Here is a 26,802-nt window from a genome sequence, read left to right on the forward strand (position 1 = left end):
CCTTTGGTTATAGACTATACACTTTCTCTGTAGAGATATCCATGAACCTACTATCACTGGGTGCCTTGGATGTCAGAATGACTGCTTTGCACTGTATACTCTGTGTCTTTCAAATTTTGAATAATATTGATGTGTTATCTTAAAATAATGATATAAAATTTAATTTTAAAAATGCTTGAGGGTGAATGGGTTAAATTGTCTTTCTTGTTGCTAACTTATAAAAAAAAAATGATCTCCATCACCCTGAGTTTGGGACAAGAGGAAGTTTTCATTTTCATCCCAAGAGTCCCAAATATGCTAACAGAAGGGTGGGAGCCTCTGCTTCTGCGGTCCTGGTCCTCCGTCTCAGATGGATACAGGGCAGGTGTCCTTAGCATCATCCCAGCCCAGCCCAAGAGCAAGAATGGACTTAGACTTGTCCATTCTTGCACAAGAGCACTTAGACTTGCTAACTGTAACATTCAGGAGAACATACACAGAAGAAAGCTAAGACTGAAGCAAAAGAAACATTCCTTCCTCAGCCAGGTTTAGCTGGGCGGCCTTGGAAAAAGTACTCTCAGCCACTCAGCGAAGCTGTGCAGGAAGGAATCGTGAGTCACTGAAATCCAAAACGGGTTGGATTTTGCATAAGAGAAAGCTCATCCAATTCACACAGACTCCTTGGGCATGATGCGGATTTTTGTTTATAGCTTCCAGCATACGACCTTAATATAGATCTAATCTGAAGTCGCTCAGCCTCCTCCATGTACGCGCTTACATACTCCTTCATCCTGCCAAGTCACCTCCTCTGTGACCCTCATCACCCCTCGGCTCGGCCCACTGTCACCCTACCCACCCCACTGTCTACTCCATAGCTGCCAAGTCACCTCCTCTGTGAAGCCCTCCCTCATTGCCCCTCGGCTCGGCCCACTGTCACCCTACCCACCCCACTGTCTACTCCATAGCTCTGAAAACTATCTGAAATCAGAAACCGGGCGTGGTGGCGCACGCTTGTAATCTCAGCATTCGGGAGGCTGAGACAGGAGGATCACGGTTCATGGACAGCCTCAGCTACTTAGTGAGGCCGTTTGTAACTCAGTGAGACCCTGTTTCAAAATAAAGAATAAAAAATAGGGCTGGGGGTGTAACTTAGAGGTAGAATGCCCCTGGGTTCTATCCCCAGTACTGCAAAAAAAAAAACTATCTGAAATCACTTTATCACAAGATCATTAATTGACTTGTTTTCTGTCTTTTTCTTTCCCCCAGGAGAAGGGGTGTGTGTGTGTTTTGTTCACTCTCCATACCCAGAACAGTGCCTGGCACAAAAATAGATGCCCAATAAATATTTATTAAATGAAAAGCTACTCTATTAGCATTCAAGATTTTATAAGGCTCTTCACATTCTTCTAGCTGAAGCCTGTGTAGAAAACAAATGGCCCCAATGGAGAATTTCAGTTCATGTCAACATATTGTTCCTGTTGACATCTTCCTGAAGCCTCATGGTAGGCTATTAACTAGCCTTGGGATTTTCGTTGCATACCAAAATCTCCTCAGTATGCGGCTGAAATTAAGCAAGTGGAAACTGCCATGACACGCGGTTGCAGGCCAAAACAGCGCCACCATGGGAGGCGCACCAGGGTGAGGAAGACGAGTGGGAGAAACATTAGACAAAAGATGAGTTCTTTCTTCTTTAGGAGATGTGAACACCATGACTGTTCAAAAAGCTGAAATATCTGGGGCTAAATTTTGTTTTCTAGGTTTTATTCTATGGAGCTAACCACTTAAAGGGTAAATAAACCATTCATTCTTATATTTTCCCTCCCCCCCCCTCTCTCCTCCTCCCTCCCTCCCTCTCCTTCCCTCTCATACTAAAAATTGAATCCAGGGTCATTCTACCAGCCTGATTTTATTTTATTTTGAAACAGGGTCTCACTAAGTTGCTGGAACTGGCCTCAAACCTGCAATTCTCCTGTCTCTTCCTAAGTATAAGCATTATAGGTATGTACCACCATTTTTTAAAATTTTTCCTTTTTTTAAAAATTTCTATACATGGTTTCTAAGAAATGCTGAGAAGGAAATTTAACCCTTGCCCCCTCCAAACATGATCATTTACAAACAGAAAAAAGCAACGTGATTATCTAATAACATTTAACGTGCTTTAGTGGTTAGAAATAATAAAGATAAAATATAAAAATTAAAGTCAAGTTATCTTTTTTTTTTGGTCTACATTTTTCTCTTCTCCTTCCTTTTCCTCCTTTCATATTTCTTTTCTTCCTGCCTCCTTCCCTCCCTTCCTTCTTTCTGTGTGTGTGGGGCACTGTGGATTGAACTCAGGAGTATCTTGCCTCTGAGCTATACCCCTATTTTTTTTTTTTTGAAACTTAACGGAGGGCCCTGCTAAGTTGCTGAGGCTGGCCACGAACCTGTGATCCTCCTATCTCAGCCTCCCAAATGGTGCGATTACAAGCGTGTGCCACCATGTCTGGACTTTTTTTTTTTTTTTGTCAATCTGAATATTTTAATATCAGCAGTAAGTTCCATAAGTAAGAACCATAAGTTCTATATCCGTGAATTACATGGGAGTAACTGTTCCAAACCAGGGAGCCCCTGCAAACTCACCAACTGAAATGATCAAAGTTGGGGTGAACTTGAAATGAGCTTTGTGTGACATTCTCTGTGTGTGTGTGTGTGGTACTGGGGTTCCTGGAAGCCCTTCTACCTCCGGGCTACACTCCCAGACCTATTTTAAACTTTTTTTAAAATTTGGAAACAGGGTCTCTTAAGCCAGAGCAGCTGGCTTCTAACCTGCACCATCCTCCTGTCTCTGCCTCCCAAGCGCAGGGATTACAAGTGTGCGCCACCACGCCCGGCTTTTGTGTGACATTCTAAACAGCTAACCATAGAACCCATTTTCCAGTTTCAACACTTCCCTCTGCCCTTACTATTTGGCCCATTACCTCCCCTCAGTCAACCCTACCATTCCTGTTTCTGGCTCCAGGTCCCGTCCTGGGGTCCCCACGATCTCCTTTTCATTACTTTTACATTTGATGGGAGTATAAACTGTGCTCACCCTTAAAGAAAAGTTTTACTTTCATATTTTTTTCTTATTTGAAAATTTTAATAACCAGAGTTGAGGCAGTAGACGCTTCAGTTATTTCATAGCTTGGTTTCTATTTGAATTCGGGAAGAACTCTCTGGATCTAGTTTAGTTTTACTCCATAGCTTAGAAAAATGAAATCTATTCATGGGTTCTGAGAACCATGCAGATGGCCAGTCCTGATTCTAAGCACATAAGAAGTTTGCTTCTCTGCTGGCTATGGAGACAAGGCATGATATAGCTTCCTGAACCCCAAGCACCACTTCAGCAACAAGGATGCTGGGGAAACGCTAGCCTCCTATCACTGGGGCCGCTCAAAACATCAACGTAAAGTCGAGCATGGTGGTTTACGCCCAGTTCCCATCCAGAACTTGGGAAGATGGGACAGGAGGAATGCCAGTTTGAGGTCAGTCCTAACAACTTAGTATGACCCTCAGAAACTTAGGGAGACCCTTTAAAAAATAGAAAGGGCTGGGGGTATAGCTAAGAGGTAGATTGCTCCTAGCATCAATTCCCAGTAACACACACAGAAAAAAAAAAAAAATCAACTTGAACATAGAAGTCTTACCTTTCCTCAAAAAGAGCTCACTGGGGAAAAAACTGGATCCCTAAAGGGAGATCAGAGGCTCCCATGAGCCACTTACAGGCCCAAGAGGAGGGGTCTCAGCACTCAGATGCCTGAGGCCATTCCCAAATAGGACCAAACTAAAACCATAGGAGCCGTGGCCCCTCCTCAGGAAACTTCACAAATGCCTGCATCTTGGGCTCAACCCAGATACCCCACTAGTAGAAATAAAAACTTAAAAATCAGTTCTAGGAACTCTAGCAAGCTTTGCAGGCTTCGTTTTAACTGTCAATGCAGTTTAGCTGGGAGATCAAAGCTTGGGCTCTGGAGAGAGATGGTCTCAGTTGAGCAACTACCAAACTTTCCTAAACTCCAGGCTGCTCATTTAGAAAGGCTGGGTGATGCTAGCATTGACGGGCGAGATTAAATGAGTTAACCCATGCAGAGGCGGGTCCTAATGTCTGGCACACAGTAAAAGCTCAGAAATGTTAGCTATTGTCATTCCTTACCTGCCGCCTTCTTATCTTTTATGCTTACAAGAAAGGTTAATGGGCATGCATAAAGTTACAAATTTCAAATTTCATGCATATTCCCTTATTACTCATTTTACCACCTGGAAAAGCACAAAATGTCCCCACTCTGCCCTTGAGATAAGGACAGTATTCTATGGGCAACAGAGTCAGCTCAAGGAAATCCAAACCACATCATAGTCTGCCCGACAAGCTGGAGAAAGCTACGAGCTCCAGCACCTGTTTCTAGAATGACGGCCCCTGGGCTAAACGGGCAACGCGAGCTCCCAAAAGCCAGGTTCAGAGTGGCCATGCTTTTCAGCTTATCTCAGTGGAGATGCTGACAACTGCAAAAATTACTGATGCGACCATCTTCAGAAAGGAAGTAAAATGGGGAAATAAACAGGAAAGTGTGGGAGAGAGGGATATTACAGGGATATAACTTGCCTGTGACCACGAGGGTCAGGGGCTGATTAAATTAGGAGGCGGGACCCTTTAAATTGTAAATCCCTTCAGTGTGTCTAAAACCTTATGAAGGCAGAAGGAAAGAAGTAACGGTATTAAGGTATTGTAAAGTCTTGGGCTGTCCCGCCATCAGCACTAAAATCTTACTTTTGGAGGTACCGTTGCCTTCCCTGGAAACAGTGCATCTTTCAAAGACACTTTCAAAGTGATCCAGCATCTCAGCTGAAGTTCAAAAAATGATATTTCCACATAACGGGACATGATACAGCTATTTAAAAATACTGTTTACAAAGGGTTTGCAGTAGCATTTTAATAGAAGCCTCTTCCCTCATTAACTGCAGAGAAAGAAGGATGCAAAATTGGAGAGAGTCTGACCTCAACTATATAAAAAAAGAATCCAAAATGCTGACAGCGGTTCCCTCTACATGACGCAATTAAGGGCAATTTTTTTTTCCTTTGCCTTCCTCTCATCCCCCGCCACTCTGCAACTTTCTACGTGAGCGTGCAGTTGGAAAAAATTATTTAAATAATGCGAGGTTTAAAAATGGCACCGAATTATATTAAAACTCCATGAGGCTTGCAGAGATTGAAAAAGTCGGGTTTTTATTGGTGATGGTAGGAAAAAAACAAAAACAAAAAAGCCCCAGCAACTGGCTCCCAGCCGCTGCTTCCTGCCTCGCCCCCAGCCAGGCATCTACTACGGTGCCTGACGTGTGTCAAAATGCCACGGGCTCTTGATCACTGGGAAATTGGTGAGTCAGGCCGTGGGTGATCCAAGCCCCTTTCTTCTCTTCCTCCCGCTGCCTGCGTTTTGTTTTTTGCAGCTCATTAGTACCTCCACGCTGTGGCTTAGAAGCCAAGCTTGTGTCTATCGATGTTCGTCTTTTCTAACAGCTCTGGTGACAAGTCTGGCGAGGGAGCTCGAAGTTTTTGAGTACAGGAATTTGGGGATTATCTGGCTTCCAGATCATCTGCACAACCCCAGGTCTTTGGGTTTCCAGGTAATTTCAGGGGTTGCGTCCAAGAATCTGCATGCAGGGTACAGGACGGAGTCTTGGGAATGACTGTACTGTCCTGGGGAGTCTAGGAGGGGGGAATTAGGGAACCAGCTCAGTTTCATCCCTCACAACTTCCTCCTGAGGGAGGGAACTGTCCCGAGGAGGCTCTGGCTTGGAGGGGCTGGATTTTCAGGAGTCATCAGGCCAGTAAGACAGTCCCTGGGGCACAGGGCCTGCCTTCGTCTAGGTGGGTTTCTTCCCTCAGCCTCTTGGAACCCTGACTCAGGAGCGCTGGGACCCCTATGAACATGCCTCCCCTGGCCCCAGAGCCCTCAGGGAGAGGCAGCCAGGGCCTGCACCAGAGGCTGCCAAGTCCCTGGAGCATGGCTGACCTTTGCATGGTCTCTGAAGGGACTCCAGATTCAAATCCCTGCTCTGCTCCTGTGTCACATTGGGCTGAACATCCAACATCTCGGGCCTTCAGTTCCCTCATCTGTAAAATGAGGCTAGTAGGCCTACCCATGGGGTTGCAGAGTGCTGAATTGGTGGGTGTGTGGGGTGGTTCGGTATACAGGACACACTGTACAGACATCAGTCACAAAACCAACAAGAAGCCAACTTGTCTTGTTATTTGAACTCTGAACACAAGGCCACCCACCGGGAAGGCCTCTGAAGGGGTCCCCACACCGATTCCCAAGGACAGTGACGTTGCACTCAGCCGCCACCTCAGCTGCAGGGAGCTGCAGTCCAGCGTCACCCTCCGGTAGCACAACATGTCTGAAAGCCGGCCAGCTGCCCACAGCCTGCTGGAGGGAACAGACCGGATGGATAGGCGAAACCAGGCCGTCCTGGCGGGGGGGGGGGGGGGCTATGTATAACCCACTGTTCTTTTACCTCCAATTCACCATGTAACAGTTTGGTTGGCTCAGCTTGGGGGAAACTGTGTTCTTGTCAAAACACTCATCAAATATATCCCAAATCTGAAGAGATAATTGGTGAGGAGGCCCAGAAAGGATGGATAGAGCCATCCTTTTCCGGCCAGGTTAGCATGGCTCCAGACATCACTGGGCCTCAAGAGGCGGAATGACTGATGAGATTTACCTTTCCCCAGGAGACAAAGCCAAGACGAGAGGAAAGATGATCAATGTATATTTTAAGGGAATGTGTATACAAACACACTCCCGCCCATATGTCCCTGGGTTTCCTCCAAAGGAAACAGATTAAATCGAATGCCTACCAGGCACTCGGCACTGTATCAGGCGCTGGCAATTCATGGTCCCCTTCTCAGGAAGCTGGAAATCAAGTTGGGAAGGTAGGAGGGATGTGCGCAGAAAGGTTGGGGATCAAAGCAAGACGTTTAAAATGGTCTGAAGCAAAGATGTTGGCCATGTGTGTTTCAGGACAGGAGGGAAGACAAGCTCACTCCAGGATGAACAGAAATGGGGACAACACACACACACACAAACACACACACACACACACACACACACACACACACACACACGCTCAGGCAAAGCAGAGAAAGAGACAGAAATCTCTCCAGGCTAAGGGGACAGTGTGACCAAAAGTGCGGGCATGGGGACGGACTACACAGTGCCCATTTGGAGAATAGGAAGTAAACGGGTTTGACTGGGATGGTGCAGAAGCCAGGCTTCAAGACCATTAGAAGAGGAAAGGGTATTTCTAGGTTGTCTAGTATAAGTTGTTTTATAGATGAGGAAATAGAGGCCCAGACAGGTTAAACAATTCATGTAAAGTCACACTGGCTGTGTTGGGATAGGTAATCAATTAAGAATTTAAGCTGAGAGCTGAGTCCAGTACCTCTAATCCTGGTATTTGTGAGGCTAATAGAAGGAGCATGGGTTCGAGGGCAGTCTCAGTAACTTAGCAAGACTCTCTGCAACTTAGTGAGAACCTGTTTCAAAAAATAATAATAATAAGCCGGGCGTGGTGGCGCACACTTGTAATATCCGCACTTGGGAGGCAGAGACAGGGATCATGCAGGTTCGAAGCCAGCCGTGCCCAAATAAAAATATAAAAAAAATAGGTCTGGGAGTGTAGCCCAGAGGTAGAAGGGCTTCCAGGAACCCCAGTACCACCAATAAATAAATAAATAAATAAATAAATAAATAAATAAAAATAAAGCAGAATGGGGGTGTACCTCAGAGGTAGGATGTTCTTGGGTTCGATCCCAAGTTTAAAAAAAGAATATGAGCCGAGTGTCAGTTGGCTGGCTGCAGAGAAGCCAAGGAATATCATTGGTCTCGGATGACCAAAACAGCACAGCTCCCAATCAAGCTGCTGAAGGCTGGGGGAGGCATTCAGTAAATGCTGGCTGGTGATGTTGATAAGAGGACCACTGGATTTTAATTATTTCCTGCCTTCTACTGGCTTTGGGGTTAGTTTGTTCCTGTTTTTCTAAGGCCTTGGGACGCATCATTAAGCTGTTTATTTGGAAGCTTTCTGGGGTTTTTCACCCCACCAGGGGATACTCAATGTTATAAATTTCTTCTTAAAACCACCTTCATAGTGGCTCAGTGATTCTGATAAGTTGTGTCTCCATTTTCATTTGATTTTAGAAATTTTTAAATTTTTTCCCCTTGTCTCTCCTATGTTCCAGTCCTCATTCAAAAAAAAACTGTGCTGTACAATCCCCAGGTACCGATGCGGGTCCTCTGTATCTTCTTGCTGCTGACGTCCAATTCAGCCCATTATGAGCTGAGAAGATCCAAGGTCTTAGATCAATTGTTTTGAATTTTCTAATATTTGTTTTGTGGCCTAGAATATGGCCTGTTTTGGAGAAGGTTCCATGAGGAGCTGAGATGAATGTGAATTCAGCTGTTGTTGGGAGAAATATTCTGTAAATGTCTGTGATACCATTCCTCAGTTGGTATTTCCAAAAGAAGATAACTTAGCAGGCTAGAACGATACACGAATACCCATGTTTATAGCAGCACAATTAACAATAGCCAAATTCAGGGACCAGCCTAGGTGTCCATCAACAGATGTACAAGGAACTTTGGTATATACACACAATGGAATTCTACTCGGTCATGAAGAAGAACAAAATTATGTCCTTTTCAGGAATACAGACGGATCTAGAGGATATTTTGCTAAGTGAAAACTAGCCAGTCTCAGAAAGTCACAGGGTGGCACATTTCCTCGGATATGTGGAATCTAGAGAGATAAGAGAAAATAAAGGGACTTTGGACAAATGCTGACTAAGACTCAGAGAATAGTGGGAGGGGATTGGAGGAGGGGGTGAGGGAGAAGGAGGACAGATGCTGGAAACCGTTCAGTTAACGCTCTGGCACTATCTGAAGGCATCACTGCCGGTTTTGTTAGCATGTTTGGGGAGGGAGGAGGGAGTAGCGGGTGGAAGGCAGAGGGAAACCCACCAAGGGATGTGCGCATGTGTTCGTATCACGCTGAACTTCACCGTGCAGAATCATTGCAGTGCATTCAGGAGAGTATACTAAGAAAAGATGGCCACCAGATAATCTCAGACCCTTTCACTCGGTGTCTCTGATTTCATTTTCTCCTCCTCCCCACTCTCCCTCCCCCAGGTGAATAAAAATCTCAACTCGACCAGGGTATCTCCATACAGTGGAGAAAAATAGTCCTGTGAGATGAAAGTCCGAGGGAGTCGCAAAGCCTGTCAGATCTCTCGCCTCTCGGTGGTGCGCGTGGGTACAAAGGGCAGAAAACAGAGCCCCTCTGTAAGGGTCAGGGGCTAGAGCGAGGGAGCACCTGTTTTTTCTTCTTTTCAAACCCTATAATCTCATCTCTTTGAAGTTGTGAGAAATCAGGGGCTTTGTACATTTCCTGCATAGCGAAGAGTGAACTAAAAGGTTAAACGTCTCAGGAAGGTGAGTCAGGGATGGGGTGGGGGCCGGGCCCCACTCACCTCACCCAGCGGCACAGGAGTAAGGAAGGGAAAATATCTTGGCACGTTCCCTGGGAGGAGGTGGCTGGTGCTTCATGACAGGCTGCGGGGCTGAAGGGGAGGGGCCGTTACATAGAGGTTTCCAGAATTTCTTCTAAGGCATTGCAAGGGGTCTCTAAAGAGCTCATAAAGCAAGTGGTAGGTATGGTCTTATGCATAACTTAGGAGCATTCATAAAAGAAAAAAGGGGGGGAAAGCATAAAATGGATCACTATTAAAAAAAAAAAAAAGAAAGAAATCTGAAGAAGGCACAGAAAACTAACCTTAAGTAACTGGCCATCTCCAGTCCCCAAGAACAGAACAGTCTTGTTCATTACCACGGTGCCGTAAACGGATGTCAGGTCGGAATGGATCAAGGTGGATGATGCGATTGGCTGAACTCTTTCAGGTTGATCCCCTTCTTTCTAAACATGCACACAGACACACAAATAAATAAAAGAAAAATGGATAATTTTTAACAGCAATATTTCTCATTATATGACAAAATGTCACTCATGACCTTTTAGTAAGGACCCTGCTTCTGGATCCCAAATATGTTTTCTTCGACAAGACCCTCAGGAGCAACTTTCATCACCTTTATCTGCCAAATCACCACGCTTACCCAACCCACAAAAAGCGATTTGTTTATTCTGGATTAACATGTATTGATCGCCAGCAGTGAGCTAGCTAGCCATCCATTTAACACTCCCCCAGCTGATAGAAGCCGAGTTCCACTTTATTGCCAAGAGAGAGCCCACTGCTGAATTGGGAGGGAGACGATCTTATCCTTGGCTGTTTGCAGGATCCTGTTGCAGTTCATTTTAGCTAGACTTTGGCTTCTGTGAGGACGTTAAACATAAACATTTCCAAAGATGTAACTCAGAAGAGCCTATTGGGTGGGATGGCAGAGAAGGAGGAGATTTGGGATTGACAAGAAAAGTGCCCTGGGAAACCCAAAGACAAGGTAACTAATTCAGAGGGCAAAGAGGTAACGATACAGCCCTGGATGGTGGGTTAGACCTAGGCCAGAGCGAAAGAGGAACCAAGGAGCAGGCCTGGACCCGGAGCTGATGCTTTTAAAGAGGAAATGAAAAAGCCTACCTTCCAAAACGAAAGCATTTAAGTGGTCTGAAGCTTTGAGCACATGTAATCACACGCTTGCTCCTGATCATTAAGTAAAGCCCCTCTTTAAACCCAGAGCAAAGACAGTGTGGACCAAAATGTCTTTTTCCTTTTTGTTTAAAAGGAATGAAGGGCTTCACATTGCTTCCTGCCTTCAACGGCAGGAAACCGAGTTTGTTACACAAATCTCTGGAAGATATGGCGCTAGAAAGAGCGGTTACTGTCTGCAGCTCCTGAGCACAGTGTGATAGCATACTTTATCTGCCAGAGCTTGGTTCCCAGCTGTAGGAAGGTTTTCAAAGGCACGTTTAAGCTCCAGCCAATGGGAGAGGCCGCAAACTTCAGTTAAGCATCACAGCGATCCGGGAATCGCCCTGTTTGGGGAGCGGGGAGGTGGGCGGGGGGAGGCTAAGACTTATTAACTTCATTATTATTGCCAACAGTGTTTATGTCTTTCAATTTATGTCTTATTAAATATTCATTATTTTTAAACCCACCAAGTTTCATTACCATCGAAACTAAATGGATTCATGGACTAAATTGATTTCTGAAGCCTTTAAAGTACCAGCGTTATTTCTCTGTTGAAGTTGCATTGGGAGGAAAAGCTAAGCTTGCAAAGGATTCCTCCGATGCCCTGATCACTTTTCAAGGAAAAGATTTCATCACCTAAGAGAAAGTGACTTATTTGCATAAAATGTTCTATAGTAAATTGGGTTTAAGAATATTTTTGGAAAGCCCATTAGAGACTCCTTCTCCCCCTCCCCCCCCGGGTTAAAAGATAGTACTTTACGTGCAGCTGGGAAGATGAGGAGCTATCCTGTTAAAATTGAAGTTAAAGGGGGAAAAAATCTTTGTGGGTCTAAGGACTGGAACAATAGATCACTGTTTAGATAAGGAGGCCTCATGACTGTGAGCAGAAGAGAAGTCGGATGACCTTTTAAAAAAAAATAAAACCACATCACACATCTCGCTTTAAAATAAAACCAGAATTGTTCAAATGTAAGATCGGCTGACCATGCCTAGTATTTTTATTAAATATTTGAGTATTGCACAGAGGCTGACTCAGGGGATTGGGCAGCATGTCTGTTTGGGCTTCTAGCATGTTCTAATACCACCATCCATGGGTGGGGGCTTTAGTCCCCATCATCTCACAACATGGAAGGGGTAAAAGCTGTGGATTGTGGATTATCTACAAGGACCAAATGGGACAGTGTATTCCCAGACCTGGTAAACAGTGGGCACTTTATGATTATAATTGTATAACTATAAAATTATAATTGTACCTATCCTAGTTAGCCAAGATCAGTGATATCATGGGTGGCCTCTGCTGAGGTGGGATGAGATAGCGTGTTTGTGAAAGGCTGGCTCCAAGTCACAGAAGCAGCTTGAAAGCTATAAGGGGACAAGAAGAAAATTGGTTCCAAATTACCATCTCGCCCGTTCTAATGCCCTTCCCTGACTTCTGATGGTTCCTCAGCAACTGTACTTTTCCAAATTAAGTCGGAGATCAATAACGTAGGTAAGTGGTACAGCCATTAAATCCACGTTCTCAAACTTGAGAGACAGAGGGTACAGGACAATTGCTGGAACTAGTTTGCATTTGAGCTGAGTTCTCACATGCTGGGTGACCTGGGCAGTTTATTTAACCTGTCATGAGCTGGTATTAAACTATCTCATAAGGCTGATGTGTCAGATCAGTAGGATAGTTATGAGGAAGAGAGAATGAATGATAATACTAGCAATAATAATGATACCAGGTAACATGCATCAATATGTAGTGGGTGCTGCTTGGTTGTATTTTATCATCTTATCTAACCGAGGCAGTAGAGAGTAGTGAGCCGGACTGCCTGGGACTGAGTCCTGGCTCTGTCGCTTTTAAGCTAAGTACCTTTGTGCATATTAATGACTTCTCAGCCATTCAGTTTCCTCCTCTACACAGTGGAAGTGATCATAACAGCATTTATTCCATACACTTGTTATGAGGACTGGGCGAGTTAGTATACAAACCTCAGGAAAGCTTAGAAGAGTGTCTGGCACCTAATCCATGCCTGTTATCAATCCCTTATTTATAAACACACACAGTAGCTGTCACATCCACAGCAATGTTATTCCCACCTTCTTTGCCAAAATAACTCTAGCTCTGATCAGGGAGCAATAAACCTACGCCTGGTAGAAACCACGGTTGGTGCAGGACAAATGTCAGCTCCATTCCTCATCGTGGATACTTGCTTTCCTACATCATAGGCTAAGGGAGCCATGCATCCCAGTTCTGGGCCAAGAGATGTAAGATGTCTACTCAAGGGACTTATGAAAAAATGTTTTTCTTCTTGATAGGAGGAACCCCTTGAAGAAAACCCATCTGCCCCCTTTCCTCACTTCTTCTCTTGGAATACAGTGGCGTGAGGCCATCGAGTGTAGACTGGTGGCAACCATTTTACAACTATAAAATTCAAGATGGAAAGGGAGATCAACATGCTAAGAAGGGGGCAGGGGAAAAAGAACCTAGGTTCTTGAAGGTACCACTGAGTCACAGACCTCCCATCTTTAAACTCTTTACCAACTTAACAATAGATGCCACGATTTAAACCACTGTTGGTTGGGGTTTCGGTTACTTGAAACTGAAAGTGAGCGGCCACTAAAAAACTGGGAATCAAGACTTGTCATCCCAAGGCCTAGACCAGCCTGGGGGACCCGAGCCCCGGTCAGGATTCTGTAGCCAATCACGAACAAGCCTGAAAAGAAATAGGAAAGAGGAGGCTTGGACCTCATAAAAGCTCTGGGGGCCGCTCCAGCTGAATGGAAATGGATTCTTTTGTGCTGAAAACACACAGAAATGGACAGGTCCCTGTGAATGGGAAAAGGAGCCCTCTGAATGGCTTTCTTACGCTCATTTTAGCAAATGAAAACAAAAGAAAGGCTCCGAAGAAAATGAAGTTAATACCTAGGGAGCCACACAGAAAAAGGAGGGAAATCGTGCAGCCGGCCCCCGGGGTCCAGAAATCATTCTCACTCCTTTTCCCCCCAGCCTATTTTCTATCTTGCCCTTCTCTCCCCTTAGGGCATAATCGCTAATGTTGCTCTCAGCCTATTCTGTCTAGTTTATTATGTGTAATTTATTTCCGAGTCCCAGCCTCTGCTTGTTCGTCTGTGTGTAACGAGGTTAATGCCTTGTAATGATGCTTTTGCCAGTTCTGCCTTTCATGACAAAATCCAATCTTGATTTAGCTCAGAGCCCTGTCTCCCCTTTGGGCTTCCTTGGTTCCCTGTCATTCAACTTCTCCCTCCCGCCATGTCTAAGCATAATGCACGCCTACGCGCTGGCCCCTCAAAGAGAAAACTTTCCTCGGTTGGAGGAAAAACCTGTCTGGTCTCCGATGATGTTTAGGTTGCAAGATCTCTTGAGAGCTTGGGGCTCAACATGGCAGCCTGGGACCAAGGCTGCTGAGACTGGGCATGTGTGGGTGTGCATACGTGCATGTGTGTGCACATAAGGAACAGTGGGTGTATCACGTGGGAAACAGACTGACCTCCTTACAGCTCCTTCACAGGGTTTTCATTAGCAGTAAACATTCTCCTGCTGTGCACCGTACAACCCCAGGGGGTGCCAGTCACACATTCCAGGGCGCAACGGGCACCCTCTGGCATTGCACAACGCCGCAGCCCTGCCCCACCATGGGAAGGGTGGAGGTTCAGGCCTTGTAGTCACAGCCACTGCGGCTTTTGTGGCAACACCCAGAGGAAATGTGCAAAAAGTAAGCCCTCTGTGTCAGGGACCTAGCAAGAGTCAAGCATTTTATCCACAAGGTGCTAAAAGGACGCCTGTATGTTGACTTTTCCTTATAAGACAAGGGCAAATACCAACCGGGTTCTTATTAATTTCTGACACATCGATAAAATGCCTCTCTTGGGCAGTTAATTTTGTGCTCTGTCCCCCTGGGATGCACAGGTTTTGAGGCAATTTCTTCATCACTTGCTATTTATTCCTCACCCAGGGCTCACTTGGCACTTAGGAAAACTCAGAAGCAGCCCTGCACCCAATTCCGGTCCCTGCTCCGACTCTCACGGGCAGCTGGGTCTTGGCAAGTTAAGTTCCTAAAGGAAGCTCTGTGATCACACCTGTAAAATGAACAGCCATACTACTTGCGCTGCCTATCAGTGTTGTCAGGAGGCCCAAATGAAATCACAAGTGTGAAAATAAGTAGAAAATTTTCCTCGCCCAACTAGGGAGCTGGAAATAACACAAATAACACTTCTTCACCCAAGTTAGTGACTTTAGTAGCCATCGTGGGTCCCGTGGCTTTGCTCTGCTCTTCTGAAATATAGCCCTGGCTGGGTTCTAAGCTTATGGCGTCTCTCTGGCCATTGGAGGGGAGAATGTACACGGGGGACTCCAATGATCAGAAAGAGAAGTTCAGAGTGTGCAGGAGGAACAGGGTAAGGAGGGCATTTTGGGGACAAAGTGGGGCAGCCCCTTACCAGGCAGCAAAGGCACAGGACACAGGCAAAGGACATTTGCATTTCAACCCCCAACCCTACACCAGCCACAGGGCCTCAGCGGCCTCCAGCCTCCCCGTCCTATCCACCTAAAGTCTACGCTCCAAGACCTGTATCCTGCCTCCTTCCTGCTTTCCTCCCCATCCTCACCCCACTAGACCTCCAGCCTTCCCCACAGCTAATTTCATTTAATGATGAAAAAGACAACAATATTTAACTCACGAAAAGCCACAGATGGCGGGGAGCGTGAAAACTGCATGATCCGAGATTCTGAGAACTGAGAGACAGTCCACCAATGTGTGATCATGTGGAAGCCACCGGGGCTCAAGATGGCAGAGTATTCATCCCGGGGGATGTCCTCTGTGACGCAGGACCTCAACCCTTGTCTCCAACATGTCACTGTCCCTCAGCCACAGGGCACTCTTGACTCCTGCCCCTCCTTCCCAAACACCCATGTCACCATGCCCTGCAGAGGACCACTGAATCCATGCCACAGCTTCAGAGGTGCTAACAAATGGTTGTCCAGACTTCTCTTCCCCCATCCCATCCCTCTCCAGTCTTCCTCATCATCATCAATGGCACCACCAATCACCCTTGACCTCCTCTCTTCCATCATTGCCCCATCTTGAATATGAAAAATCTTGGCCAGGGTATGGTGGTGCATGCTTATAATCCCAATACTTGGGAGACTGAGACGGGAGGATTGCAGCAACTTAGCAAAACCCTCAGTAACCTAGTGAGACCTTCAGTAACCTAGCAAGACCCTGTTTCAAGACAAAAACTTAAAAAGGACTGTGGGTATAGTTCAGAGATAGAATTCAGTCCCCAGTACCCCCAAAAAAGTGGCCAAATTTCCCAATGATCTCAACTTCAACCTCAAATTCTCCATCTCCAAGGGCCCTACTGAGTCTAAGCCTCTATTACCCACCTGCCTCCTGATCTATGGCAGGAGCCTCCTGCTCTCTCTCCTATAACCACAATCTATTCTCCAGCCAGTAATCAGGGGGATCATTTGAAATAAGACACAAGTCACGTTACTCCCTGGCCTAAAACTCTCCAGTGGCTCCCCGTCACACTGAGAAGTAACCACACACTGGTCACTGACTGCTTCTTCAAACTCACTCTTTGCCAATTGTCTCCTCTTTCACTCTGCCTCGATCCCCATAGTGTTTTCCTTTCAGAAATCTACTTCTTCAGCTTAGTACCATCTTTCTGTCTCGGGGAGTTTAAACATGCTACTCCTTCTACCCCTCCTCCCCTTCACTTCCCTGTGGGCTGGTATTTTTTAATCTTTCAGGTTTCAAGTTAATTTTCACCTCCTCATGGACACATGAACACCCTTTCCATCCCTACCCCAGTTGTTATTCTGAACCATAGCACTCCACTTATTCCTTTCAAAATATTTATTATGATTATTATTCTTAAAATTCTATCCATTACCTGTCTCCCAGTAGGCTACAGGCTCTACAACAGTTTACCTTATTTTCACTTGGAGTGCAGCATCTACCCCAACATCTGGCCTGTAGTAGGTTGTCAATAAACATTTATTGGATGAATAAATAAATTCATAGATCAACATTTGAATATTTTCAATCAATATCTCATCAGGCAACTATGGTACATTGCTAAGTAGGCCTAATCATTATAGAGTTCTTCGATCGAACCAAGTTGTGTCCCTTGTAAACAATGGGCGTTGGTTCTGTCTTGGGGAGCAGTAGAAAGCGATCCCACATGCTGTTACCGTGAGTCTTGGTCTTCTCTCCAATCACATGCATAGTTCACTGATGGCCTGTGAGAGACAAGTTTCTGAATCCCTTACCTTCTCAGCCCATGGACAGTCTACAGATTGAGCAGACCTAACCAGGGGTCTAAACAATAAACCACTGGACATGTACTCTAACCAAAGCAAAGAATAATAGGACTATACTTTCCCATGATTAGAATAACATACATTTATGTTATTTTTAAATGGCCTAGCTTTATTTTAACTCTTGTTTTTTTGTTTTTGTTTTTATCTTTTTGTGGTACTGGGGATAGAAGCCAGGGGCATTCTACCTCCAAGCTACACACCCAGCTCTTTTTAATTTTTTGTTTTTGAGACAGTGTCTTGCTAGGATGCCGAGAGTCTCACTAAGTTGTCAAAGCTATCCTTGAACCTGAGATTCTCTTGTCTCAGCCTCCCAAGTACTGGTATTACAGGTGTGTGCTATCATGCCCAGTTTATTTTAACTCTTTAAAGTAAAAATCACTGATGGTAGCATGTAAGAGTACAAAAACCAAAGAGTTTTAGAGTAAAAAAAATGAGTGTTTAAGTTCAAGCTCTATTACTTATGAGTTGTGAGTCTTTAGGTGGTCATTATCTTGAGTTTTTTCTGTCCATCCATCCATCCATCCATCTATCCATCCATCCATCCATCCATCCATCCATCCATTTTTTGAGAGCACTTGCTGATGGCCAAGTGCTTGATCTATAAAATACAGAGGAGACTAAATCCTCTATTGTCAAAATAAGCCAATTAAGGGATTTTTTTAAACAAAACGAAACACTTTACAGTCCACAGTTTCTGAAATACTTGCTAACTGCAGGGAATGGTTAGCATGAGGGCTCCATTCATATGCACAGTTCAGGGACAGAATTCAGGAAACTAATGAGGCAGGATGAGGAAAAAAATACATCTTCAGTTTAGCAAGCTCTATCTGAAACTTAGCATTTCCTTTAATTTTGGATTCAGGCCATACTCCTATTAACTGAACCTGTGACTTTGTCACCAAAAGAAATCAGATATTTTCCTATCACTTTATGGCTGCTGTAGATATCTCCAAATATCACTTAAGCTCATCTCTACTTCAAAATTAGGGTAGTTACTGCTGCTAGATCTTGCCGTTGAATGTGTTGAGATCTATTATTATTTCTCAAATATTTTTTAAAAATGTATATGTCTGTATATAAATGTCACTGGTTTATTTTGCAATTTTATGTTTTGATTTTATGCACTAATAACATTATGATAAAGGATCTCAGGCCTCCCCAGAGGTCCACAGCATGAGTGTTCCATGGAGTTAGGAAAAGAAATACTGCAAAGCACAGGAGTGTGACGCTACATGACACCCACAGCTACCAGCTGCTCTGGAGACGCCCTCCCATTGCCTCAGAGAAGCAGGGGTCAGGGCTCGGAATCCAGTTTTTAAAAGGGGTCACCGATGGAGAAAGGAGCCTCAGGAGGATGTCAATGAGCAATGACTGGAACAGCTGGTGTGTTAGATAACATGCTCTTCAACCAGAGGGTTGGGGGAGGGGAGGAATGACAAGGAGCCTTGCTCTGTTGGTAAGGGAGGCACAAGGAAGCATCCCTCCCTCTCGGCTGCCTGGCCTGTACTCTTCCTGTAAGCACAGTTCCAGTGCTGGTACCTCTTGGAAGCTCACAAGCTGTAACCCTGTCTTCTCCACTAGATGGAAGAGCTCCTTCAGTGCTGGTACCTCTTGGAAGCTCACAAGCTGTAACCCTGTCTTCTCCACTAGATGGAAGAGCGCCTTCTTCCCAGTCCTACGATCATTTGCGGCAGCCTCCCTCACTGTGTGTTAGACAGCCTAAGGGATGCCCGGAAACAAAGATGAGCTGACCCAGCCACTCCCCTTGTGGTGGTTTGAATGTTCCTGGGTTGGAAGCTTAATCCCCAAATGCATATGTTAATGGTTTTGAGGGTGGGAGCTTCAGGAGGTAAAGAGAATTAGATGAGGTCCCATCAGGAGAGAGCTGGGCACCGTGGCTCATGCCTGTATCCCAGACCTTGGGAGGCTGGGACGGGAGGATTGTAGGCTCCAGAACAGCCTCAGCAACTTAGGAAGACTCCCAGCAATCTACCAAGACCCTGTTTCAAAATAAAAAATAAAAGGATTGGAGGTATAAAAAGAAGAGGAAGAAAAGGAAGAGAGACCTGAGTGAACAGGCTTTCCCTGCCTCGCCTTGACATGCCTGCAGACGCGTCACTACAGCAGGAACCCTCACCAGAGGCTGGCCTTGGATAACCAGCCTCCAGAGACATCAGCCAAACAAATGCCTATTTTTTACAAATTACCTGGCTTTGGGTATTTATTTTATAGCAACAGGAAAAAGACCAAGATACCACTCAAGGCACATTTAACTTGTAATGAGATAGAAGAAGGAGAAAAAATAGGTAGAAGGAGACAGAAAGGAAGAGGGAAAATGAAACTTTAATATAAAAGCTTGATGCTACAGTTCCTCATACACTAACTCCCCAAACCAGTTCTCTCTTGGGCTCCTGTCTCTTCCAAATTCCTGGGAAATCTGTAAATCTTAAAGTTAACCCTAAATAAAAATAAACTATAATTTACCTGTGTACTGTTACCAAGATAGGTACAATATATTGGGACACCCATAATTAAGGGGGCCTTTCAGCTTAGCTAACCATCAGTTGATGGGACCACAATCAACCTGGATCCAGTAGATGACCAGACCACATTAGCTGGCTTGTGACCACAGGACTGGTGACACCTCATGTACCTTTCCATACCCACCCTATACCCAAGTTTTTTTTTAAAGAAGACCCATGAACCCCCAAAACACACCTCCCTCCTTTAGAGATGGCCCACATTCTACCTTGAATGTGTATTTATTGCTTTCCTAAATAAATCCTTATGTCTCTGGCTGGCATATGCTAAATTCTTTTTTGTCACTTAAGCCAAGGACCTTGCCAGTTCTGAGTTGTGTTCTCCTCTTTCCCCCAACTGGGAAAAGGAGACCTCTGAACCCTCCAAGGAATCAACCCTCAGGACCCTCCCATGACAGCGGTTGGCTGCCCATACAGAGGCATCCACTTTGGTAAGTCTTCTAGGATGTTTCTTTCTCTCTATCTCTATTTCTATCTCTATCTCTATGTCTCCCTAACTTTGAATGTTTTGGGTTTTTGTTTTGGGGTGTGTGTGTGTGTGTGTGTGTGTGTGTGTGTGTGTGTGTGTAAAACTTACATCATTCACTTTCAAGGGCCAAAGAGCACATACTTGATCTGTCCTGTTTGCCATGATTCCCCATTCTTGGGTGGCAGGGAATGCTCCCCAATCCATGCAGACTCAAGTGGCTATAGGGTGGTCGCTGATGCCGTCCCTGGAGGCGTGGTGAAAGTCTTTGAACTACAGCTGCACAGGAGCTCAGGGGTCCCTTTCCCTTCTTCTCCTTGACTGTGTGGCTGCAGGATGTTCATAGCCTTCTCAACTGTCTGTCCCTGTTGCAAAAGCCTACTGTCTAAACTCTACTTGTAATGTAAGTCACCTCCCACAGTCCTTTTGAGAGTAAGGGGGGAAAATTAACTTTAAATTCAAGCCACTAAGTATGAGACTAGAAGAAGGTTTTTGCTTCCTCTTTCTCTCTTCCTCTTTTTCTTAGACAAACCTGTTCCCCTTTAGAAGATAAGTGCTTCTTCATAAAAGCACCAAAGATAGGGCACACCCTTTAGTTCAACATATCCTGTTCTTGGGTCAGAGGAAATAAAAGTCATTCCTCTAGAAGGTACATACCAGGAGCTGGTTTCTCAAGGGCTAGAGCAAGCCCTTGTTCTGTCAAATGTGGGGTCTTTCTGAGCTACCTTGCTGGAGGAAACCAGCCCTGGTGTGAATGTAAGGGATGTTACTTCTATTAAGTACCATTTTAGACCTATTACCAGCCAATCTTTTAGCTCTCTGAGCTTTTATTATAAGCTGAAGTTCTAAAGATTTTGTCTGCCCTAGTGCCTTCTCTTAACTGTCCCCATGTAATCTCATATTTTATGCTCAGGCAAAATCATTCTGTCCTGCACAGTTCCCGTGGGTAAGGGCTCATTCTCAGAACTTTGACTTAACTATGTTAATTTCTCTATTACTTGTACTTGCTATTTGGGGACAAAAGTGAGTCCAATCTTGTCACTTTAAATAGATATAGCCAGGAAGTAAAGTGAACTCTTCCTTGTCTGACCTCTTGTCTTAGTCAAGATAAATATCTTCCTATTAATATTGTCTAAGGAAAAAATAGCCCTGCCTTGGGGGGCAGTAATTGCTATACTTACAATGTGTTTTGTTATCTACCTAATTTAGTTCTATCCAAGAATGTTCTAAGATCCTCTTAAAACTCTCCACAAGGTTTTGTGTCCTTGTTATGATAAAATAGAAAATTCTTAACCATACCTAAATTACTTGAAATTACTGAGAGGTATTCTTTTTTTCATAAAGACATTCTTTTCTTTTATCCTCCCCCAGGACCTTGAGAAGGTTCAGAGAATCCAATAGGGGCGAACAGAGCACCCTAAGAACTGCATACCAGGGTCAAGGGTGCTTACATTGGCAAGGATGTGCAGATGGGCTGAGCCAGCAACGTTCATTCAGATTGGGCTGCAACTCGGAGGCCAGGAGGAACACCTGGCCACAGGTAAATTGACAGCAATCAAACAGGCTTAAGTTCCAATCCTGATCCTGGCAGAGACACCAAAAGTGCTTTCCTTTTTTGTTATTCTTTTCAGAAGAACATTCTAAAACTCTTTAAAATATGAAAATTACAAGATCATGGGTAATTCAGGATTTTTCCTTGAGAACTTATCCTTTGGGTGTATATTAAATAGTTTAAACTATTTTAAAGCAGAGGACTTAAAGAAGAAAAGGAAACTGATGTTTTGTTACATAGCTCAGCCCCAATGTAAATTAGAGAATGGAAGCTTGTTCTGTAAATGGGATGGAAAATGGGCAGAAATCTGGCTATTTAGGTTTTCCACCCTCCTGAGGGATTCACAGTGATGATTTTGATGCAGATCTGCCTTATGGTGATAAGTGGCCACCTGAACCAGCTGACTCAGTGTCAGCCATGACTGGTAGATCCTGCCCCAGCCACCCCCACTACACAGATTTCCATGCTTGTGTCCTTTATTCTATGATCTATGTGTGCCACAGGACAGACGTATGTGACAGGTTGTGTTTTGATATCTGGGACTAAATATGGTGCATGCTTAAATCTGGTACTATGTTTAGTAAACATCTGTAGCTTTCTTGTCCCCTACCTGTGGGGATATAATACCTAGAAAGTGAGAGTTTCCTGTATATTTTATGTATATTTTGTAAACATGGGTGTATTATCTATATATGTGTGTATTATCTACCTGGTTGGTATAAAATTTGGCTTAGAAAAGCCCCTGGCTTTCACCCCCAGTACCACAAAAACAAAAAAATAAAAAATAAGCCTGGCGTGGTGGAGCACACCTGTAATCCCTGCGCTTGGGAGGTGGAGACAAGAGGATCACACGGGTTCGAAGCAAGCCTTGCTGTTTCCAAATAAAAATATAAAATAGGTCTGGGAGTGTAGCCCAGAGGTAGCAGGGCTTCCAGGAACCCCAGTGCCACCAAATAAATAAATAAATAAATAAATAAATTGCGCTTAGAAACGAGCTCTTATAAATTAAAACAATAATAAAAATGGATCGAATGCCTTTCAGTCCACCTGACTTAAATCTTTAACAAATAATTTAATTTAAATAATACATATTATGATAATGTAATATATGAAATATATAATTATAATAATTTATATTCATTTATGTATAATTATTGAATAATATATTTATACCTATGTAAACTCCAGCATAATTGTGATGTTAATTATTACTGGCTTCTTTGTATCTTAAATGTATTACCAACATATACAAGCTTAAGAGAATACTTTACCAAGCTGATGCCATTTAAACACAAATTGTTAATAGTAATAACCTTTTCCAGGCTTTTATCTGTGTGCTCCTAATTGTATATGACCATCTTCTTTAAACGAAGACAACTGAATGTTCCCAAACACTTGGCATCCTAAACCATGCCACTCTGCTGGTTAAAAAATTGGACAATAATAATCTAAAAAAATATAAATCTATACACAAGTCAAACTTAAGTGAGGATTTATTTATACCACCTAATATTTTCAGAACTATTATACAAACTGGATGTTTTGCTCTTAATAATTCTGTTCTGTGTTTTCCTATAAAACTGGGTAATTGTTATCTGTTAATGTTTTACAGAAATACAACTTTTTTTTTCCCCCAGCAGTACTAGGGATTAAATTCAGGGGCATTCTACCTGCAAGCTACTCCCCCAACCCTATTTTTTTGATTCTTTATTTGAAACAGGGTCTCACTAAGTTGCAGAGGGCTTCACTAAGTAGCTGAGGCTGGCCATGAACCTGTGATCCTCCTGTCTCAGCCTCCCAAGTACTGGGATTACAAGCGTGCGCCACCACTCCCAGCTTGCAGAAGTACAACTTCTAAAAGAACTAGACAGTGTTTTCAATGACAGCCATCACCTGCAAGACAAATAGTCTGTAATACTAACCCGTATTTGTTAAACAGGATTGATGAAACTGACCTTCTGGGTGTTCAACAACCAAGACTCAGAGAACAATTAAGAAATAAAAGGCTTTTATTTAACTCCAATGGTTTATATATCTGCCTTTAGAATAGTACTACACTGTTTCAATTATTGTAGCTTTATATGGTTTGAAATCAGAAAATATATATCTTCTAGCTTTGTTCTTTTTCAAGATCGTTTTGAGTATCTAGAGTCCATATTCCATATTAGGATAGATTTTTTTCTGAAAAATAAATATATAAATATATGATAGTTTCACCAAAAAAAATAGAAAAAATATTCTCTGGTAAGAAAGAAAGTAAAAAGAAATATTGAAATGTTATCTTTAAGTCATCAAAATCTTGGTATCAGACAAATAAAACTGTTATGTGAGATTATCATTTTTAATTTTGGATAAATTGCTATAATACTAGATGTCAACCACTAAGCCAAGCATGGGAGGGAGGGATGGGGAGAGAATGGGGTGGGGATCGGGTGGGGGCTGACTGGGCGATGTGTGCATGTATGTCTACAAAAGTTTGTATCCCACTATGATGTATGAATACAGTGCACCAATAAAAAAATAAATTAAAAAAAAAAGAAATAAAAGGTCTAAGGAAAAAATAACCAATATGTTGGTCCTTGCTCTACAAGGTCAAATAAGAGCCAGGGAAGAATGAGACTCCGCTGAGGTCCTGCAACTCCAGTAAGTCACCTGACCCCCCGACCAGGAGACTGCAAAGACCCCAGAGACAAGGAGCCACCAGTGCATATTTTGCAAAAAGAAGGGCCATCGGAGAGAATGTCTCCAGTGCTTCAAGGGAAGCCATGTGATCCCCAAGACCCTAACCCATCCTGGCAGATGGTGCCACTGATAGAGGAAAAGACTAAGGAGCCACCAGGTCCCTCACCAAGTCCCTAAGAGTGACCCTTGAGGAGCCTTGACTGACTTTAACAATAAAATAACTTTTACTTCTTCTTTTTTTTTTTTTTTTTTGGTGGTACTGGGGTTCCTGGAAACCCTTCTACCCCTGGGCTATACTCCCAGACCCATTTTATACTTTTTTATTTGGAAACAGGGTCTCTTAAGCCAGCAAGGCTGGCTTCGAACCTGCGCGATCCTCCTGTCTCCACCTCCGAAGCATGGGGATTACAAGCGTGTGCTACCACGCCCAGCGACAAAATAACTTTTAAAAATATATTTGCCCAACATAGAGCTACCTTGGTCTTAAAAATCCAGCAGAAGGTATAAGCAGACACAAATGTGCTATTACAGAGGTAAGAAGGAAGAGCCATACTCATGAAGTCATTTAAAAGACACCCCCCACCCCGTATAATTTAGGTTATCTACTGACTTTGGCTCCCCCTTATACTCTACTTTTGAATACATAATGGTACTTCCACTTTTAGGTTCATAGAACAAATAGGATTTGGCACTGATGCTCAAAACTTCTCTCATCTGAGTACTATGAAATTAAATCTGTCCTTCTTGAGATTTTTTTTTTAGATCCAGGACTACCCAATAGCTCAAAAAGAAAAAAAAAAATTCAGCAGGGCATGGTATTGCACACTTGTAATCCCAGTACTTGGGAGGCTGAGACAGGAGGATTGCAGGTTCTGGCTAGTCTCAGCTACTTAGTGAGGCCCTCCACAGCTTAATGAGAACTGGTTTCAAAATAAAGAATAAAAAATAGGGCTGGGGGTATAACTTGGAGGTAGAATGCCACTGGGTTCAATCTTTCGTACTGAAAAAAAAATTCTTATTCCTATAAGCTACTAGAAGATCTATGAATACTATTTAAAAATGTCTATATTGAAACCTGTTTAAGCTAAATTCCCATATGTACACACTGGAAATCTTGCTCTTTTTCCACTCCTATGGGTCTTTTTCCTTTTGCTTATGGGAATTTCTGTACTCCACCAGGAGCCAGTTCCTTGGCAAGGGATCTGCTCTCTCTTAGAAGCCCTAATCTTTTTTATTTTTACCTTCTTATATAGGCCCCCTATAGCTACTATAAAGCCATATAAACACCGTTGGTCACTATGCTCTTTCTGCTATTGCTTGGCCTTTGCCTTCTTAATCTTGTGATAAAATTTGTATCTTCCAGATTACAAAAAGTTCATGTTGAGAGGACGGCAATGAAAAATTCCAACCCATCTCAACAACTGAGGTTTCTCCCCGTCTCCTTTAGAGTGGTCAGGAGCCCTGGCTAGGGAGGGCTGATGCTCCTTTCCAGCTTAAAGCATCTACAGAAGAAAAATCTTTGCCCTTAACCATCCCTTGAGATTAAGGGATCAAAGTTTGGGGGTGGGGGAATATGAGGTGGATTCAACAAAATAAAAGAAACAGGTAGAAAAGTGATAGCAAGGAAGGAGAAATAAAATATACTTTTAATATGAAAGCCTAATGCTTTAAGTTCCTCCTACCTTTACTCCAGAAAGCAGTTCTCTCTTCCCCAATCCTGTCTCTCTCAAATTTCTGAAAAATCTGTATTCTTAAATTTTTAAATCTGTAAATCTTAAAGCTAACAAAACAGAAACCAAAACAAAACCGCTATAATTACTTTGTGCACTATTAACAAGACAGAACAAGACAGATTCGATATCTTGAGAAACCTCTAATTTAGGAAACTTTCCAGCTTATCTATTGATAAAATGCACAGGCTACAATCAGTGTAAGGATCCAAGAGATGATAGAACCACATAAACTGGTTGGGGACTACTGGATTGATGTAATCCTCACACAGCTTCTCACATCAACCCTTCACCAAGTGTCCTTTAAAAGAAGAGCCAGGAACCCCCCACTCTAGAGATGGCCCGCATTCTCCCCAGAATGTGTATTTCTCACTTTCTTAAATAAATTTCTCTTTATGTCTGTCACTGATTTGTGCTGAAATTCTTTTCTGTCGTGTACGTCAAGGACCCCGCCATCCCCAAGTTCTGTTCTCCTCTCCTCCACTGAGAACTTCTCCAGACACTTCATGGAATCAACCTTTCTCCCGTGACAAAACAGGGCTGTGTGTGTCCAAAGCAGAAGCGAATACGCTCCAAGGTTTATGGAGCCAAGCCCCAATCCTAACTTCATTGGCGACTTCCTACTTGGCAGTTCTTTCTGGATGCCCCAAGTGCCAGGTAAAAATCAACGGAAATAAAACATCCTCTAATAGGTCGCTCCCACTTCTCAACACTACGCCTTCAAAATCGAGTTCATTGTATCCCTCCTCCACTCCCGTGGCCACAATCTCAGTTCGGGTCTTCGCTATCCCTTGGTTGGGTCATAGCA

General features: G+C 43.7%; 1 protein-coding gene across 1 annotated transcript in view; it reads right to left on the minus strand.

Moving 5' to 3' along the window:
- PLXNC1 (plexin C1) overlaps window positions 1-26,802 on the minus strand; it is a gene marked incomplete at both ends in the record, with an annotated part of 173,198 nt that overhangs the window by 135,838 nt on the left and 10,558 nt on the right. Inside the window, one exon of the mRNA XM_080705775.1 lies at window positions 9,823-9,963. Coding sequence (XP_080561901.1) covers window positions 9,823-9,963 — 141 coding nt within the window. The remainder of the gene's footprint in view (window positions 1-9,822; window positions 9,964-26,802) is intronic.

Source organism: Muscardinus avellanarius, assembly GCF_963383645.1.
Source record: "Muscardinus avellanarius genome assembly, chromosome: 11".
Taxonomy (NCBI): Eukaryota; Metazoa; Chordata; class Mammalia; order Rodentia; family Gliridae; genus Muscardinus; species Muscardinus avellanarius.